At 40.1% G+C, this 21,142-nt stretch overlaps 1 protein-coding gene across 5 annotated transcripts in view; it reads left to right on the top strand.

Moving 5' to 3' along the window:
• LOC131106077 (inositol 1,4,5-trisphosphate-gated calcium channel ITPR1) overlaps positions 1-21,142 on the top strand; it is a 111,322-nt gene that overhangs the window by 76,147 nt on the left and 14,033 nt on the right. For all 5 annotated transcript variants that reach the window (XM_078798359.1, XM_058054808.2, XM_058054810.2 and 2 more), the window contains 15 exons: positions 926-1,109; positions 1,530-1,783; positions 2,440-2,640; positions 2,720-2,830; positions 2,887-2,982; positions 3,061-3,207; positions 5,000-5,107; positions 5,223-5,415; positions 10,924-11,046; positions 14,835-15,010; positions 16,116-16,280; positions 16,716-16,905; positions 16,986-17,078; positions 19,624-19,763; positions 20,708-20,873. In XM_078798359.1, coding sequence (XP_078654485.1) covers positions 926-1,109; positions 1,530-1,783; positions 2,440-2,640; positions 2,720-2,830; positions 2,887-2,982; positions 3,061-3,207; positions 5,000-5,107; positions 5,223-5,415; positions 10,924-11,046; positions 14,835-15,010; positions 16,116-16,280; positions 16,716-16,905; positions 16,986-17,078; positions 19,624-19,763; positions 20,708-20,873 — 2,347 coding nt within the window. The remainder of the gene's footprint in view (positions 1-925; positions 1,110-1,529; positions 1,784-2,439; positions 2,641-2,719; positions 2,831-2,886; positions 2,983-3,060; positions 3,208-4,999; positions 5,108-5,222; positions 5,416-10,923; positions 11,047-14,834; positions 15,011-16,115; positions 16,281-16,715; positions 16,906-16,985; positions 17,079-19,623; positions 19,764-20,707; positions 20,874-21,142) is intronic.

Genomic DNA, 21,142 nt, shown 5'->3' with positions numbered 1-21,142 from the left:
ATCTAACCTGGAAAGCCGGGAGGTTACATAACAGCCCTGAATGGCCCAGATACTGCTTTCTGTGTCCAATGCTTGTTTCCTCTCTCAGTTCGTTTTTTTTACTAAGTTTCCTATTCCTTCACAACTGTTTCATCCTGCTATGCTGTTTCTGTTTGTGTGTAAGTAGGCCAGGCCTCTCCCTATCGTGTCATTTTTCACCCTGTTTGTGTGGCGAGTTGGCCTCGTCCGGGTGAGGCCTTTGCAAAGGGTGCCGCAGATAAGAGCTGTTACATAATGAAAACAACAGCCCAGTAGGCCAGTTCACACTGTACGCCATGCAAAAGTGCTCTAATTCTGCGTGGCCTCTTTTCTGAGCAGTGAGTGAATTCAACCCTCCCCGAAATTCAGACCTGCTCCAATAAAGTTACATAACTCATTGTTGTGAGTGCCCCATCTAGTTTTATCAATGGTTTACTTTTAATCAAGCTAAAATGGGCCTATGGGACATGGTTCAGTGTGCACCTCTGTTTTAAAGTCACAGTTTGGTTCATGGTACGGTACAAAATGCAAAACATAGCTTGTAGCTTGTGTGGAAACAGCTGGAAGCATTTTGAAAATCAAACATGAATATCAGAATATTGGTATCGGTCTGCTGATATCTATATACGCTGTGCTCCACAGATCAGATCTCAGCAAAAAAAAGACATCAGGGAAGTATAAAGGGAAGTATAAACATGTAAAAATTGTGGGGTGGTACATTTACATATACTGTACATTACCTGTACTGTACAGATTGTTTGCTTGCTTGAATTGAATACATTTTTCCCATAAGAAATAATCTGTTCCAGAAATCCACAAAACATGTTTTTGCCTGATTGAAGTCAATGACACAAACAAACCTAAGGGTTTTGAACATTTGTGATCAGGTATCCTATTGTGTTTCCAGCGTTCTTTCTTTTGCCGTCTGACCGAGGACAAAAAGTCTGAAAAGTTCTTCCGAGTTTTCTACGACCGCATGAAGTTGGCTCAGCTGGAGATCAAAGCCACAGTGACGGTAAATACCAGTGACCTCGGCAACCGGAAGAGAGATTACGACAGCCAGGACAAAGACACCCCCGTCCGCAAAAAAGGTGTGTGGTTACATGTCAGGTTTAAGCAAGGATTTGTTGTCCTATTCCCCTTCTGTTTTCAATGCTTTAAATGTGCTTTAATTATAATAAATACAAACCATTTTTTTTATTACTATATCTAAAAAATGTTGATTAAACGACTTGATGCCAAAAACTATTTATGAATGAACTGGCTTTTTATTCATTTCTTCTTTTTTATTTTATCTTTTCATTGAATTTACATGCTAAATGCTAACAAAGTAACTTTTGTTTAAAGAGAGAAAAAATACATTTTGTACCAAAAATCACATCAAAATGATTATTACGGTTTTTAGTTTTACATCCAATTATTACACACTGTGGTTTTAGTGTATCAACATTTAAAATAACTTACAATTTACAAAGAGAGCATATTGAAATGCTTTGTTTGCGTGTGCGCAGCAAGAGAATCTGCAGTGGTCATGACAGAGGAAGTGCGAGAGCAGCTACTGGAGGCCTCGTCCGCCACCAAGAAGGCTTTTAACTCATACCGGCGTGAAGCCGACCCGGAGGAACACTTCACCTCAGCAGATGGCCAGCCAAGCACCGGGGACAAGAACCAGGACGAAGGAGAGATGAGCTACGTTATTGTCATTATGCAGCCCATCCTTCGTTTCCTGCAGCTCCTCTGTGAGAATCACAACCGTGACTTGCAGGTTGGTGGAGTCCGGCGGCAAAATTGCTGTTGTAACGTTTTATGTTTGACTCTCACTCTGGGCTTCCTGTGATTGCTTCCTCTTTACGGGTGTTTAACAGTGACATTACGGAGTTTTTACACATGACAATTGATGATGCGATAATGATGACGGTACATCAACCTCCCAATTTTCTTGCCAGGGATCAATGTGTGTTTTATCTCTTGGTATTGGCTAAAATCAGTGGTTCCTGCTTCAGTTCAGTTATTTTACTGCCCGGTGTTCTGTTATTGTTTAATGGTTTGTGATTGATGTTAGATAGTGAACTGAACCAGGCTGATATGGTAAAGGAGATTACAGATTGAATTGAATTGAATTGAAGCATCTGTAGAAAGCTGTCATTGCTGACTCTTGATACTCCAAACATTTTACTAAGGATTTTCTAAAGTTGGATCAGTCTTTCCAACAGGGTCTTCACTAACTTCATATAAGATATCTTTATAGACAGATTATTTTTTTCCTGATTGTTCGCACAGTGCAGGTTTTCCATTGTCGGCTTACACAAGAGCAAGAAATTGTTCTTATGACAAAAACACATGATTGCCTTTGGGATTTTGTTTGACCTCTGGAACAAATCCAATGAGAAAAACTGAGTTTTCACCGTATTTTTGTCTCAGAACTTCCTTCGTTGCCAAAACCACAAGAACAACTACAACCTGGTGTGTGAGACGCTTCAGTTCCTAGACTGCATCTGCGGCAGCACCACAGGAGGTCTGGGTTTGTTGGGACTGTACATCAACGAGAAGAACGTTGCCCTCATCAACCAAACTCTGGAGAGCCTGACTGAGTACTGCCAAGGTCCCTGCCATGAAAACCAGGTAGGCAACAGGCGGTACTATATGCTTTGATGTGTTATACACATTGAGTATTTCATGTTTTTTCCACTCACAACTCCAGAACTGCATTGCCACTCATGAGTCCAATGGTATCGATATCATTATTGCTCTGATCCTGAATGATATCAACCCGCTTGGAAAGAAGCGAATGGATCTGGTGTTGGAGCTCAAGGTGAGTGACATTGACATTGTGCTATAAACGTTCTCAAAGACGTTTTTCACTTGTAGAACAACGCCTCCAAATTGCTGCTTGCCATCATGGAGAGCCGCCATGACAGCGAGAATGCCGAGAGGATCCTGTACAACATGAGGCCAAAAGAACTGGTGAGGAACCCTAAATAGCTGTGTCATAGCAACAGAATTCTTACTGGATAAAATATGCTGGAATGTGTGCCTTACCAGGTGGAGGTGATCAAAAAGGCCTATCTGCAGGGAGAGGTTGAGTTTGAAGACGCAAAGGAGGAAGAGGATAACGGTGATGAGGACGAGGAACATGATGCCGCATCCCCCAGAAACGTTGGACACAACATTTATATCTTAGCTCACCAGGTCTGATTTAAGTTTCAGTTGCAACTAAGTTTTAGCCACATGCTGAAAAATATGCGGCAAGATAAAAGGCTATGAAAAACACATTATTTATATATGTATGTGTGTGTTTGTGTATACAGTGAATATATATATATATATATATATATATATATATATAAATGTACCAGGAAGTGGAAATGTCCTGAATGGGTTGACAATTTTGACTTTGCAACGGTCTGAATGAGTTGAGAAAGAAATGTGAAAGTAGTTAGAACTCTTTATATCAAAGGCATTTTGCATTCCGAAAAGTGGGAATGTCAAGAAGAGTTAGAATTCTTGGTATGTGGAAAATGGCATGAATGTCCTTAATGAGTTAGTTGAGTGCTTTGATGTTGGAACAGTCTGAATTGGTTGAGAAATGTGCAAGTAGCTAGAACTCTTTAGATCTGTAGTATCAAATTCAATCGGACACGGGACCAAAACTCAAAGCCTACTTTATGTTGTGGGCCGAACGAGACATCACCCCCAAATGCACACTTTTGACATGGGAGTGGGGGAAATGGGTATTTTTTCATGTTCATTCATTCCAGCTTGAAATTTCTACTTGCTCTCATTGCTGTCATTCCTCTACTGATAGTCCATGGATGTACAGTATGACGGTATGACAGAAGGTGGTTGATTTGGCGTGGTTGATGGTTTCAACAAAGTGATTGTTGATCGATCATTCTCTCAATGTCCAAAAGATACAGTACTTTTATATTACAAAGTACTTATTATTACTTATATTATACAGTATACAAAAACTCCACAGTCTGTGAGATGTGTAACAGGGAAGAGTTTGGGTTTGTGGAATGGGAAGCTTATGCATTCCCCAGCATGTTTTGCTCGAGTTGAAATTATCACTCTAGACGGGCTCATGCCTTTTTAAGGTGTTATTTTGTACAGACAGTGTGTAATAGTTAAAGTACTACCGCTTTTAGTCATGTACAGTTAAATTATTTTGACTTTTGGTCTGAATCCGGCACTTATTAAGAATGATTTTGGATTTTGTACTATATAGAATATTGTTTCTACTTACAAAATCAAAATGTCATTGGAGTAGTTGATAAACAATTAGTTTGATAAGGTCCGTGACGCGGGCCAACTCAATGTTGTTTTTATTTAGATGTTGGAATGTGATGAATCACTTGATTCAAATGTGGAAGTAGTTGTAGGTAACGTTTTTATGGAAAAGTGTTTTCAGTCTAAATATAGGTAAGCTGAATGTCCTGAACTTGTTGACAGTTTGCTGTTGAAATGGCTTGAATTGGTTGAATCGGTTGAGAAATGTGGCAGTTGTAGTTAGCAGTAGCAGGAAGTTAATTTTAGGGAAAAGGATGAATTTTGGGAACATTTACAATTTTGGATCACCCACAAAATTGAATAATTAAAAACAACCAGATACATAAAAGCCGGTACGAACATAACCTCCGCACTGTGCTTGCGATTTGTGCTGCGCTTATGCGTTCCACTGCGCATAGGTATAAGTAAGTATGAGAGGTATAAAGTAAACCAAAAGAAATGCAAAAATGGAAAAAATACATTAACAGGCATAATTTAATGGGATTTAATTTTGATGGGTTATTAAGTAATTATGACACAAATTTTTACAAAATTAAACATTTATATGAAAAGTCCCCCCTGCACTTGTTTGTTTTTTAAAGTAATTATTTTTATTTCTTTTTAAGTATGGGGGGTTCACCCCTAATTACAGCACATAGTAGACATTATGACACGTTCCATATCAGCTTGTGCTTATATGTCTTTCATACAGTTGGCTCGTCACAATAAAGAGCTGTCCATGATGCTGAAGCCAATAGGAGCCAGTGGAGATGGAGACGAGGCCTTGGAGTTTTATGCCAATCACACCGCTCAGATTGAGGTCATACACAACCTTCTTATTACGAGTACAGACCCTGACTCAGACCCAGCAACCCCAGAGGCACATGGAGCTGCTCTCTTCACAGTGGTGACTGTCATCTACCTCTTGTGTCCAGATTGTGCGCCAGGACCGCACCATGGAAGAGATTGTGTTCCCGGTGCCCAACATCTGTGAGTTCCTGACCTCGGAGTCCAAGCTTCGGGTGTACTACACCACCGAGAGAGATGAGCAGGGCAGCAAAATTAACGACTTCTTCATGCGGGCAGAGGACCTCTTCAATGAGATGAATTGGCAAAAGAAGCTGAGAGGTATAAATTAGGGTCATGTTCATTTGGGAAGATTTTGTACATAAAGTAGTACCCTGTAGCACATTTATCTGAGAAGTGCTCTTTGATGTTATTGTTCATTTAAGAAGGTTTCATAAAACAAATGTTTCATCAATTATTAACAACACAACAACTCCACAACACAAAGGAATCTGAGATCACAACACAAAAGATCTGGAATTTATACACCACGCTGAGGAATAACAGCTGAAACATTAAAAGTGACTAGAAATGATCAATTATTTAGCAGAAATAGCAGAACTTCAACAATATCAATATTTAATTCATTGGTTATTATAAATATGTTACATTTCAACCAGTATTCTGCCTTTATTTATGATTTATATGAACATTTTTCATTTTTTTATTATAAATAATAATAATTATTATTTAGATTATAAATAATAAGGAAATAACACACAATAAGTGTAATACACCTAAGGTGTAATAATACACCTAATAAATGAAAAAGAAAAGAAAATATATTGAAATTAATAAAGAAATAATAAAATAATAAATAAAGCATAAGTCATACAAAATACTAAATAAATAGAAAATCAATAAAGGGATTACAGATAAATTAAGAAATAATGAAGACCACAACTGAAAAAAAATGAAAAATGAACATATCCCATTTAAAATAAAGAGATAAATGAATAAATAAATTAATATGTTTCCAGTCAATTGAATGAATATAAAAATAGAGGTTAAAGATGAAAACATATTATCCATTTATCCTTCATTACTTTATTAAGTATTAAAATAAAAAATAATTAAAACAGATATCCATCTTTACATCTCTGTTTTGATGTATTTCAATTACAAATATATAAATTAATGTGTATTATACAATAATTTATCTTTAATCTCTGTTTATTTTGAATGTATTTAATTATACTTTTTTTTTACTTTTACTTTTTATTTTTTGTACAAATAGATTACAGATGAATGATTAAATAATTAATATTAATATGTATTAATAAATGCAGATTAATTTGTCTTGAATTAACTTTATTTGCTTTATTTATATGCATTTTTTTTTTTATTTGAATCTTTTCACTTATTTACTGTATTTTCACACCTGCACGTCTTATTCATGTACGACAATTGTGTAGTGTTTTGGGGCTTTGTTGAAGGGTGAGTCACTCCAAAGTCTTTGCAGGTCCAGTGATGCTCATAGTACGTCATAGTACGTCATAGTACGTTATAGTACATCTGGCGAAAAAAGACCAGTTCACACCTGAAGTTGTGCTCAGCATCCTCCTCAATTACTGTGAAACTATTTCGTAGCTGGCAAGATTTCCCAACTTGATTACAAGTGGCCAGACCTTGTTCTGAAGACTGGGATCATTTTCCAAGAAAGTCTGAACAGGATATCCTGTGGCTAAGAGAACGGAGGACTTACAAATAAGACGTTGCAACAATGTTGTGCATGTCTTGTGTTTCCACTTTATAAAATCAGCCAGGGGAATTTCCACATTCTCTGAGCCGTGAAACAGTTGTACGGTAACCTTATGAATCACTACTGAGAGATTGCTAGCGCAAGTACGTAAACACACAAACACAAACCCTCACACGCTCACACTTCTAATCCAAATACTTGCATCTCGTCATTCCCAACACAATAAAAACTGTCAAAGTGATCAAGCCATTTATGACTTCTTTTATATGCTCTTGTATAACTTGTTTTTTTATTCTAACAAATGCACCCTGATGCACTTTATTGGGCAGTTGTTGACAAGTGGAGAGGAATTTGGCCCGTGACCAAAAATGTGGGTACAGGTGACCTATACCAGGCACCATTAGACACTGTTTTTTTAATACAATAATAATATGACAATGGATCAAATTATATATATATATATATATATATATATATATATATATATATATATATATATATATATATATATATATATATATATATATATATATATATCCATCCACCCAGTTCCTACACTGCTTATCCTCACTAGGGTCCCGGGGGTATGCTGCAGTTGATCACAGCTGACTTTGGGCGAGAAGCAGGGTATATCCTGGACTGGTTGCCAGCCAGTATATGAAATATATCAAACAAAATTATTAGATTTACACTTTAATAGCTGAGTGTATTTTCAGCATAATTGCTTCTCATAAAGCAATCAATCACACTCTATCACACACACACACAAGCACAATCAGTTGCACAACACGTCCATACGACTGATGGACAAATACACAATAGATGCATCATTCTCACTTACACAAACATAACTTACTTTCTAGGGTGGCATGGAAAACTGCAATACAGGCTTGGTGTACCTTAAGGCCTTGTCCACACGTAGGCAGATATCTCATATCGTAAGTTATTTTTCCAAGATCAGCCACACGAGCTCACGTATATGTCAGATGTCAGATAAGCTGCTTGCCAGCTGCCAATAAACAACGAAAGAACTGATAACTGATTTGATCAGTTTGGGGAAAGGAATATTCCACCCCTGTGAATCCGCTTATATGTTCATTCGGGTTGGCACTTTTCTTTCGGAATGAGGTGTATACAAAATTTAAATTTCTTCCGTAATAAATAAACTGAATGCAAGCGGAATATTTGGGTCCATGTATGCGTGGTTAATGTTTTACAAAGAGGCCCCCGTTCTGTAGCCAAATAAGTTGCTCTTATCTTGTAATACTTTTTGTTTTAAAATCAATTTTGTGATTACTGACTACTTTGCCGGTAGAAAGGTGAACCAGGAAGAAAGGCCTTTACAAGGCACACAGTTGTTTGGAAAAGTGTCCACTGCCACACTGTGTTGGCACCGCTGTGTGCTAATGTGTTACATATAAACTGCAAAGCTTGGCTTACTTTCCGTCACAATTTTTAGGGAGCGTACTCAGACTAGAGCTCTTAGAGTCGGCTCTTTGAAGTGAATGATCCGGCTCTTTCGATGGGTCAAAATGTATGGTGTCATACAGTATGTGTCAACACTGAGCAGATGGGGAAGAGAAGTGGGGGGACAGAAGAGAGGTATATCATTTGAGACTACGAAGTGAGGAGTGTTTAAATCCTAGTTCCCTCGGCGGTGCACGAGCACACTTGGTGCACACCTCCTACCTGACCTGTTGAAAAGGTTACGCACCCATCGAGGATGAGACTTCCAAGTCTGGGATGAGGGGATCTCACCCAGGCTTTAACAGCCTGCTGTATATAGGCGTCCCCACTACATCCAGACATCGCATGATAGAGTAGCCAATTTAGAGTATATTGTACGCAGTACTGAACTTTCCACTTTATAGCTGCTCCTCTTATAGTTTGTCACTCTTGGTAAGGATAGTTTACTCATCTGTCAGTGATCAGAGGACCAGCTAATTGGTTTAAATATACCAAAATAAACTAAAAGGAATTTATTGAACAATATTGCGTACTGTTCAATGAGCAGCAGGAAACAAAATCTGAGGCACTTTACTGGATGCTGCTTTTTCTGATTTAATTCTAGTTATTGTGTAATGTTTTGTTGCTGTCGTGTTGTGTAACTGCACTGTATGTGGAAATTTACAATATGATATATCATATTATTATATAACAAATACATATGATTAGATTGGAGTTAGACTTTTTCCAAATTCAGATGGGTCTTACTTAGATTGGTGTCCAAAGTGCGCCCCGGGTATATTGTAAAAAATAAAATTAATGGAATGATTAATGAGATGTTTGTTTCTTTCTTACGGAGTCACAACAGTGGTTTTTTTTGCTCCGCATACTGATTTTTGGCGTGAGCTCTTTAAATTCCGGATGCCCTTCCTGACAAATACTAATGATGCTTACTCGTGGAGATTCGGACCCAAGGTGTCCGCTCCAAAGTCCAGAACACTAAACACTGCACCACGGCGGGCCCGGAATGCTTAATGTGATATATTATTAGAAATTACACTTAGTTTGTCATCTACACCGCAAATGTAAGATGTTTTGTACAGATAGCTTAGCGTATATTGACCGAACATTTCATTTTATGTACAACATGGATCAAAGCGGTCCCCTCCACATCCTTACATTTTTCTGTATCCAGCCCTGGGCACAGGTGTGGCCTCCCCTTGAGTCACAACTTTCTTACAGACATTATCATCAAAGACTTGCAGCTCAACTTGGACGTTGACAACAATGACTCAGCATTTGACTCTGACTTTCATGTGATGACTTGAAAATACCTGAAGTATTCAGTGAGGGTGTTGAGTAAATGTTCCCATTTGAAGTATTCAACTAACCTGATTGTTATGTCATTTCCAGCAAGACAACATATTTACCCTTTGAATCTGCCACATTGACTTTACCGTCCAATCAGGTGTAAGAAGAAACGATGAATGTGTGTCTTACATAAATCCTGAATGCTATGTCAGCACACCTTTTTATTTATATTTCATGTCATAATCCTTATGTGAAACATGAACACATATTTCCTTCCCTTTTCTGTGCATTATAACACGAGAAAACAGGTTAATGTGAACTAGCTTACACAGCGGTCATTGGGATACACCTATTTCCACGTTTGATGTACATGCTGGGATCATGCATTAACACGTACACTGATGATAACATGGAATAGGACTAACATGGTCATGTTAGTCCGCGAGATAAAAATATTTTTTCTTGTTAGCTGCTACAATAATAATAATAATCGCTGTAACTTGAACACTGTTAGCATTTTTCTGAGGTTTTTTGTGAGGGCTTTAAGTGTCAAAATATTAACTTGTTTTCTCAAGCTGGAGTGCACAGAAAAGGTAAGGAAATATGTGGTCATGTTTCATAATGAATAATGGGCAAAATTCCCCCCAAAAGTGCAGTTCCCCTTTAACAGATGTCATGACGTCTAAGGACTTGACAATTTCAAGGCTGTGACTTTGGAGTTGACTCGACTCGACTTGTCTTGACTTGAGACTTGCACATCTTTGAGATTTGAGTCGAGACTTGAGATTAAACACTTGAGACTTACTTTCATTCATTCCTTTTCTACCGCTTATCCTCACGACGGTCGCGGGGGTGCTGGAGCCTATCCCAGCTGTCTTTGGATGAGAGGCGGAGTACACCCTGGACTGGTGGCCAGCCAATCACAGGGCACATTTCAACAAACAACCATTCACACTCACATTCATACCTATGGACAATTTGGAGTGGCCAATTAACCTAGCATGTTTTTGGAATGTGGGAGGAAACCGGAGTACCCGGAGAAAACCCACGCATGCACGGGGAGAACATGCAAACTCCACACAGAGATGGCCGAGGGTGGAATCAAGTCTTGAGACTTACTTGACACTGACAAGATACTGACTTGCTCCCACCTCTGGCCCTTGGTGGAAAAAGTTTGGACACACTTGCTCTCATTTATTTTACACATATATTGGCCATTAATCAATTGAAGTAGCAAAGCAGCAAAAAAATCTGCGGAGCTGGCCATGTGTTAGGATGCCCTCATACTTTTACTCACAATCGTGCTCATTTTCTTCTGTCTTCCTTCCCAGCCCAGCCAGTATTATACTGGTGTTCCAGGAACATATCCGTGTGGAGCAACGTTTCCTTCAATCTGGCCGTGCTCATGAACCTGCTTGTCTGCTTCTTCTACCCGCTGGAGGGGATACATGGAGGTCAGTCCAAACAAGATGTCACTTGCTGCGTTCAAATGTGTGCTTCGGTTCCCTGGTTCGGACCAAACATGAACAAAAGAAAACGTTACTTTGTGCACAATTTAGTGTGGTTGGCTTTGTGTTGCCACTGTTATTTTAGTCATCCCAAAATGTCATCAGTTTTGGGTAAGTGTCGGGTCATTACTGCGCATATGGAAAATCCTACATACTGTATCCTCCTATAAAGTCATCTGATAAGTCTCTAGAAAAGTGCCAGCAATGCTCCATTTTAATTTGACATGCATGTTAACCAAGCTACAGCAACATTGTTATTATTATTATGGGCTTGCTCAGCATGCAAGCCCCATAGACTGCTGCTTTGCAGCTGTCTTTGGGGCTTGCAATATTGTTATTGCTGTTTAGTTATTATGGGCTTGCCCAGCCATACAAGCCCCATAGACTGCTGCATAGTCTATGGGGGATTGCATGCTGAGCATGTTACACCGCCGGAATCGTGGCGCTCAGGACTACAGCGGTATTTAGTTTTTGGAACGTTTTGTGTAACCATGGCGGCGCTATTAACCAAAGCGTTCAAAAATGGGCCACAAGATTAGGTACACCCTGTTCTATTTTTAGAACAGCACATGGCAGAGAAAAACTGAGAATTTACAGACTTTTCACAGCCTTGTAGCTCAGCCATACGGCCACGTAGAAACGTGATTAACGGCTCATTTAGATCAACTCTCTCTGTGACTAATTAGTTTTTTCGTCGGATGTTTAGTTTTCGCTCTATCTTCGTCAGAAGGAGGTGTGCGCAGGGCCATCTTCTCCCACTCTGACCTCCACTCTGGCAGGGGAGGCGAAAAGATAACTTTTTTGTTTTGCAAACAACTCCTCTTCCTGGCCACACCGTTTTAGCTAGCTCGATTTAATTTGGTGAAAACGTAGGAATTCTTGCCCCCTTTCCAAAAATGTCACTCTTAGGTCTGAGAGATGTACGGATTGCCTTCTGGGCCCTCAGAAGCGAGAAGAGCGCAAACATTTCTCCCATTCACTCCAATGTTAAAGACGCCATCTTTTTTTCTCCAAATGTTTAATTTTCTATGTTTTCGACCTGTCCTTTTGCGGTCGTTTCTCAACCGATATGCAAAACGAGCAGATCTATGCGAAGCCCCAACCCTCGGGCCACTCACGGTTGTCTCGTGGTGTCGATATCTCGAATCGTTTGGCCGTAAGAAGCTTCTGTTCGACATGAGCGATTCAGCCTTTTCAGCCATTTGTGCTGATTCACTGTCATGGCCGCTAGGTGCTAGCATTGTAGCCGTTACTGTGTTAGCATTTTATGTAATTTACTCATGTCTAAAGGCAAATACACACATGGCATGATGTGGGGACACTATGGGACTGCGCCAAACTTTTCGGGACCTGAGGCTGTCTTGCAAGGTACTAGCATGGTAGCCGTTAGCATTTTAGCATTTAAGTTAATTTACTAATGTCTAAAGGCAAACAGACACATGGCATGATGGGGGGACACTATGGGACTGCATCAACTTTGTCGGTACTTGAGTCTTTCTTGCTAGGTGCTAGCACAGTAGCCGTTGGCACACCGGGCCCGAGGTTCACAGCACAGGTGGCAAGCCCATCAAAATTTCCACAGGAATTTTCTAGTTAAGGTTATTATTCGCCATTCTAACTAATACTGATATCAATGTCTACATTATTGCTATGGCTGGTAACTAAGAACCTCTTTATACTAAAATCAGATGGTTTATCTCAAGGAGCTATCCAATAAATTACTTCAAATTGATATCGTTAAGCCGGCGTATTGACACTGTCACTATGCAATATGTACCCAGAACGCAATGAGTTTAACTGGGTTCAACATGTTAGGCATGTGTAATGTATGCCATCTGTTGATCTACTTTACCTCCCCAAAAACTTTCTTTGCTCCAAAAATTATTTTGTGTTTTTTTTTTTCACCACTGAAACAACACACACAATAGCATTTGCTAGGACAATATCTTTGAAAGGATGGTCTTTCTCTGTTTATGGTTGCTTACATTGAAATATCACAGCATTTTGTGTATTTTATTCTACTTACTTATCTACGTATGTTACATGTAACCGGATATGAGGTTTATGTCCATGCTAGGTGCATTGCATATGTTTTTACGTAGCTCAGTCTTGATGGATGTAATACAATGGAAACATCCGCATGCTAATTATGAGTATTTTAACTGGAGTCATTCATAAAATAACTTCCCAATCTATTACATATATGAAGTATGGTTATTGACCATTTATGTTCATACATTAAAAAGTATCTACCACAGCAAGTGAAGCACACAGCAGCAGCAGAAGCGGCGTTGTAAAAAATTGCTAAATTAAGGCATTTTCTTAACTGGTGTATTCTGAAATCACATTCTGAAGCGACTGTGGCAACTGTGAGAAACTGAATGCCTCTCCCTAGCACTTGACCCACTGAGCTCCATTTCCCTGTAAAGTTCTGATCTGCTGACTTTTATCAGCTGACCAGGATTAAGGAGCAGGAACTGTGAATAACCCCATCTTTGTTTGAGACTAACCTGTCTAGTTTCCACAGTACTTTGAGTCATTGGTGAACGCTGGATTTAGTGTTTTGCTTGTTTTGCTTCCAGTGCCAAGTAAGTGCTAAGCATGACTAATGTCTGACTGTGTTTTCCCGGCTGCACACAACGTCACGTGAAATGGCAGCATACCTTTGGTTGGTTGTAATGGGCGCTTTTATGGGACTCAGCCCTCACGCGCCTCTGCCCTCAGACACACACACACCGTCCTCCGTCACATAGGGCTATAGAATGATGGTTATAAGAACAAGAGATGTAGGTCAGTGTGTTCTGTCGCCATGCATACGTTCATGCATGCATGCCTGACAGGCTTTTGACGGACTGCCGCGGTTAACATAACACATGGGCGCAAACGCCACAAGCTTGCCACATTCTTCACTGACAGATGAATTGACGCCTCAAAGATACCCAAGCATATTAAGAAAAGCCGGACAATAAAAACGTCCTTCTTTCAGTGCGCCACATCTCTGACACTGCGTGTTTCTCCCTGTTCATGAATCTTTCAGCCAAAAGTATTTTTAGAGATGGCTGTTATATAAGTGGCACCTGTCATATGATCTCCACAAGGGCTGGGAGGGGGTGTGGGGAGAAGGCAAGTGAGAGAGGAAAGGTTTCTTGACCGCTTGTTTTTTTTACAGTTTTAATCCTTTCAAGTTCTGCTCTTTTTCATCTAATACCAACCCTTTCAGCAGTCATATATTGATATAATAAAGGAAACATCATGATGGGGTCGATTACAGAGCATCAGGTTGGGTGCGACAGTGTTGAGAGTTTTTGGTCCAAGTCACATGTCAACGCCAAGGTTTTATGTAGCGACGTGGCTGTCACTCAGCACGCACGCTCCAGCCCGCTTACACAAAATGTATGTGAATGACTTGTTATGTAAGCGACTGCTGTTGGGTTCAAAGTCCTGCTTAACGCCTGTGAGGTGGAAAGGCCCTTCATTGCATTCGGCTGTTGAGTGGCAAAAGTTTGAAGCACCAAACTACATTGCCATGGCCACATGGAATTCATTTGAAGTGTTTACTATAAAAGACAGGCGAGGGACAAGGAGGGTAAATGATACGCCATCAGCACGGTATGGGGACTACCTCAGTTTTGGAGGTCTCTTGGTGTTTTTATCCATGCTTGAACGATAATGTAAGATAAAATTAGACAACATGTAGCCTTACAGCCGTGTCTTAAACCATGAATCACCAACAGGTACGCTGGACTCCCACCTGTCTGCTCTGCTGTGGATAGCAGTATTGGCAGCGCTCGTTATCGTGATCATCATGCCCCAGTCTCTTGGTGTCCGAGCCCTCGTCATCGCCACCATCCTCCGTCTCATCTTCTCAGTCGGCCTGGAGCCCACCCTCTTCCTTCTCGGCGCTTTTAACGTGAGTGGTCTGCCTCCATTATTTTGTTATTGGTTAGCTGCCTTGAGTGTTGAGATCCGCTTTAGTTTCCATTGATTTCACAGCTTATTTTAATAAGGCAAGCACAGTGGTTGGGTGGTTCTGGGCCTTTCTGTGATTTCTTATGGTGCCCCTCAGCCTCTTCATGGTCTCTTGGTACTACAACATTCTCTTACAGTCCACAAATGTGTAGATGTATGCAGTAGGTGTGAAAGCAAAGCCCCCGATGACCCTGTACAGCATAGACATAGTACATTCCTTGTCATGGTGTTTGCACAGTGGCAAATAAACAAGTCATATATACCATATATATAAATATATACAGTATTTTTTCAGCAAGAAAGGCTTAAACATACACTATTCCATGATCTCCTTTCAACTGGCACTCATGCCCATTTGGCAAAGTCATCAGCCTGCGGTGTCGCCCGTCGTCCTGCAGTCCTGGCTTGTAGCGCCTGGCAATGTTATGAGGTGTGAAGTGCGTCACTGGACCCCAGAGAGTGGGACACAACCCCTTTTACTCACTATACACACACACACACACAGAACACACACTTATTATTTTGTTTGCTGTTTGAAGTCTTGCAGAACTGCATAATTCTCTTGCATTGGAGATCTAAAATTAGAAGTGATAATATCCATCCATCCATTTTCTACGGTTTATCCTCACAAGGGTCGTGGGCATGCTGGAACCTATCCCAGCTGTCTTCGGATGAGAGGCAGGGTACACCCTGGACTGGTGGCCAGCCAATCACAGGGCACATATAGGCAAACAACCATTCACACTCACATTCATACCGATGGACAATTTAAAATGTTACAATTTTAACAACAATTAAAAATGTAAAATAAAATTAACCTAACCTAACATACCAACATAACATATAACACAACATAGCAACATAACCCATAACATAACCCATGCTATATCCGCCATCGTTTTCCTTAATGCACAACTGGGTCTGGGTTCTTATGTGTTAATTGCTGCCTTGTGTTGCTTCCCTGCTGAAGTAAAAATAGCTGTGCATCTATAAATGATGATTGTTGTTTATTTGTTATTTTAACAGACTCTGTTTCTGTCTTGTAGGTGTGTAATAAAATAATCTTCCTAATAAGTTTCTTGGGAAACCGTGGCACTTTCAGCCGTGGCTACAAAGCCATGGTGATGGACTTTGAGTTCCTCTACCACTTCATCTACCTGCTCATCTGCAGCCTGGGGGTATTTGTCCATGTCTTCTTCTACAGTCTGCTGGTGAGCCAAACACACAGACTTCACATCAGTGCATGCGGGAATCTCAGCTTTTCCATACATTTCACGATAAGCACTGACTCACCTAACCTTTGAAGGAATGAAGACAGGCAGGCACAACCTTTTGGGTTTGGGAGTAGAACCGTGTGCAAAAGAGCGGCTACAGACCATGACTTTCTATCATTTGATGATATATCTAATTGTCAGGCCAGATGTTTGCTTATTTTGGTGGTTAGTCCCGAGTGAATATTGGAAGTACTGAAAAAGCAACATCCCAAAAACACAGAACAAAAGGCACTACAACCTTAAGCACTTGACAAACCATGATTGTGGGGCGTTCTAAAGTGTCAGGTGCCATCGGTACCTGCTGATGTTATTTCATGTTCTTACATATTTCTTGCATACAACCGTTAGCATTTTATAACTTTTGCTTTGTAGCTATTTGACCTGGTGTACCGAGAGGAGACTTTGCTGAATGTCATCAAAAGCGTGACACGCAACGGCCGCTCCATTGTTCTGACCGCTGTGCTGGCCCTCATTCTGGTCTACTTGTTCTCCATCGTCGGCTACATTTTCTTCAAAGACGACTTCATCCTGGAAGTGGACCGCATTCCGAATGCAACTTTAAGTCAGTCTGGGTTGTTGGTTTTTGTCGGCGTCACGCCAAAGACGTTCATTCAAAGGCACCCTGTTCTGTCTTCTGTGCAGAAAACGGAGCCAGCATAGCCAGCGAGTTTTTATCTCAGAGAATGTGTCGGGCAGGAGTTGATGAAAACTGCACAGCAGCGAGCACGCTTGAAGGTAACACTTGTTGCAATGGCAAGGGGAAGTCAAAGGGGTAGGGGTGCAGCAGTACCTTCCTGGGTTTTAGACTTGTAGATTTGAATAACGTTTGACATAAAGGAGAGAACGATGCTTAACAAAAGACCAGAGAACAAAAGGCATTACAACTTTTAATGCTTGACAAAACCAGGATTTTGGGAGGTGCTAAAGTGTTAGGTGCTCTCAGTATCTGCTGATTTCTTACACACAACCATTAGCATTACTGCCACGGTTTGGTTCCTTCCTTGGGTTGAGGAATTTGGATAACGGAATATGAATAAAGGCAAACTGCTAGCTAGTAACTACCTTGAGTCTTTTATGATGGTTGAGCGCTAGCTAGGACTCCTGCTGGCTACAGGCAGAACTACACTGAACAGTCATACGTTGATTTTCCAACATCCATTGTTTGTACAATATTTAGTGTAACCTTTCCGTTTGCTTTCTGCTGTGTCGTTCCGCAGAATGGAGGGACCAAAGCACCCTATGTGCAAATCGAGGCAATTTTTCCCATTGCAAATAATGTAAGTTATGTAACCTGTTGCAGACACCCAGAAATATTAGAAAAAAATTGAGAGAATAATAATAATTTTACATGCAGAAAACAATGCTACATAATTACAAATGAGGAATGGATGGAATTACTGGCACTCGCAACTTTCTTTGACCCCATGGTGAGTTATTTTGTTCTGCAAAATGATATAGTACAGGGCAAATGCACTAAACCAAAACAAAATTTTAGCAAAACCTTTTGCTGAAAACCGAGGCTTGACAGTATTTCCTCAGGGAAACTTAGCTTTGGTTTTAGTTGAATCTTTTGGAATGAATTAAGAATGAAAACTAAGGTACCACAATATTAATTTACAAATAAATACACATCATGCAGGGCACACTTCCTGTCCCTCACTTTTAATGTGTAACTTGTTTTACAGAGGAGAATGGACATTAGGTTCCGTAAACAAATATTTGATAAATAATACTGTTTTTGTGAAATGTGAGATATTGTAAGTAAAGAAAATAGAAAATAGAAAAATAGTTTGTGTGTGTTGTGTCAAGATACACTTAGTGACCCTTCTCATGACTCCATCCACTCTCACATGCCTTTTGGCCCAGAAGACTCACACTTGACCTCAGTGACTCATGTGACACGGATGCCTCTGCCAAAGTGGGATCCTCAGTTGTGAGAAGAGGTGTCAATCAAAATGACATCAATTGAGCATATAACCAGATCGTCACACAGTTTGAAGTGGATACAAGTACAAGTACAAGTAACCAGTCACACGCCGATAGTCTTTGCGTCCGTACTGTACGATAGTGCTCACATTCAAGTTCTTGACCCGTAAACTTTATCAACATAGATAAAGGCATGACATTTGATTTGCACATTCCAGCCACAGGAAAATACTTTCTGTTTTGACTTGCTGCCTTCACTGTACATGGACACATGAAATGCTTATTAACTCTGTCACGAAAGTTATGGAGGAGGTGTCCACCAGTTATGGTGCAGGGGCAGCTGCTGCCAACATTACATAACACTCCTGATCAAAATGTTAAGACCAGCTGAGAAATTGCAAGAATTTACATTTGGCAATGATGGCGCTTAAGGAGGTTGTAAGTAGAGCGTCAAAATGCAAAAAGAAGAAAGTGAGTGAGACTTGAGAGTGAGTGAAAAAAATAGTGTTTTGAGGAGGCAATTTATTGCAAGAAGCATTCAAGTGAACTAGGCCGTTTGTCAGCTGATCGAAAGATTAAGACCTCACACTTAAGCAAAATCTTAATAAAAATGTAGATTGAATGTGATATTGTGTCAGGTATTCACACTGCCATGATCGATTCATGTTTTATCGTAGTGGGATTATTAAGATACAAAAGCAATGCCTCTTATAGCACACAGTTGCTGCTGAGTTTGGACGCAGTAAGACAGACATTTGAAATGTCTTTAAATATTCTGAGGGTTATGGAACAAATCAAGTGATAGACCCAAAAACTGTTACAGGCCCTCCGTCAAGACATGTGATCATGGACGGCCCAAATGAAGTTTGTTACCAGCGCTGAGTGCAGTCTAATAACCATCAGACGCCATCTGCTAGAGAAGGGTTTTTGGGACAGAAAACGTCTTCAAATGCCTCGTGTCCTTCAACGTCACAAAATTGTAATTTGACATAAAAGAAAAAATGTAACCTTGATGGTCCTGATGGCTTTCAACGTTACTGATGTGACAAGAACATCCCATCTGAGATGTTTTACACATGTGGAGGGACCACCGTCAGTATCTGGCTGCTTTTTTTGATGGGGTGTCGGGTGGTGCAGGGGCGTCAAACAGCAGCTGCCTATTTGGAGATGCTACAGGGGGTATCCCTCATTACTGGAGGTCCTCGTTTGTGTAGTAGCAGTTTTGAGGGAGGCTTACTCTGCAACACTTTAAAAATGCCGGCTTTAAACAACATAAAAGGTTGCTCTTAGCTTACTCATTCATTATTTATTCCTTTTTATCATCATTATGCTATTATCCTTTGTGCTTCCTCAGACATTGACAATGACGAAGCACAGGACAGCGACATGGAACGGACGTGTGACTCTCTGTTAATGTGTATCGTCACTGTCCTGAGTCACGGCTTGAGGAGCGGAGGGGGCGTCGGTGATGTTCTACGCAAGCCTTCCAAAGAGGTGTGTGATTAGTGTGTTTAGTGTGTGTGTGTGTGTGTGTGTGTGTGTGTGTGTGTGTGTGTGTCATGTGAGCTCACTCTAAAACCACCAAGCTCTGACATAGTTCTGGCTTCAAAAGTGTAGAGGGGTATTTTGCCATGTTTCCCTGCAGCTGTGCAATTTAAACCACAAGACAAACTTCCTCTGAATTTATGCTGAAAAGAGGACACCAGTACCTACTTCACGTACTGTAATACAATACAGCCATAAATACTGCTTAAAACTGCAGTATCAGGCACATCAAGTACATTGAGTACAAGAGCTGCATATTTATCATGACCGGCAGAAAAAACTACTAAAAGCAATATCTCATTAAAATATAATAAAAATATATTAAAATATTAAAGTAACATTTAATATTAATTAAATTGTGTTAAAATATTTTGTGTCAGTTAATAATAGCATAATCCATATATAGTTGCAAACTGTATGTCATCATGGCTAATTTGAAAACTGATTAATAGGATTAAATTTTTTAACAAGATTAAAAGATCTGATTAAAATGTGACATTCAAGTCTTATTGTGTCGGTAACAAAAAATGTCAGCCTTTCCCCCAAATGGTTCAAGTACAACTTCACATTTATTTGAATGAGAATGAGTGAAACTAAGTGTACCTCATGTTGTGGCCATCGATCATACAGGCGGGGGTCAGCAGGTACAGTAAACATGGGAGAACCATTTGGCCAATCATAGTCTGTCAGCACGGGTCTTTAGAGATGACCTGCAACATCTGGCTGATTACATCTTAGCCCTTGTGCTTCAGCGCTCATCACAAATCAGGTCAATGTCATCACTGTCCACTGTTTTGCTTATGATTGGACTTTTGGGTCAAAAGTTGGAAAAAAGCCATCTGGATAAGATTTAACATTAACATAACACTTGTTTTTGTTCTTCCAACCGGAAGGAGCCTTTGTTTGCAGCCAGGGTCATATATGACCTGCTCTTCTTCTTCATGGTCATCATTATTGTCCTCAACCTCATCTTTGGTGTCATCATTGATACCTTTGCCGACCTGAGGAGTGAGAAACAAAAGAAGGAAGAGGTCCTGAAGACCACCTGCTTCATCTGCGGTAAGACATCTGGAAGAAAGATGAGCCAGACCTCAGCCAAAGATTAAAGAAATGTTAGGCAATGAGTGAATGGCTCATCATCTCACTCAGAGTCCTTTTTTATAAACCCAGACTAAATAATTAAATGAAAAAAACTGCTGCACCTCCCCTTCAAGCCTCCCGGCGTATACCGATTACAGGTGTTTGTTTAACTTTAACATTATGTCTGCCCCATCCCGATTTCTTATATTCTTGCATTTGTCAATATTAGTCTGACAACACAACTGAAC

The sequence above is a fragment of the Doryrhamphus excisus genome, linkage group LG18 (assembly GCF_037039965.1).
Source record: "Doryrhamphus excisus strain RoL-2023G ecotype Guam linkage group LG18, RoL_Dexc_Guam_v1.1, whole genome shotgun sequence".
NCBI lineage: Eukaryota > Metazoa > Chordata > Actinopteri > Syngnathiformes > Syngnathidae > Doryrhamphus > Doryrhamphus excisus.
Note: the sequence above shows the minus strand (reverse complement) of the source record. Positions and strands in the feature narration are given on the sequence as shown.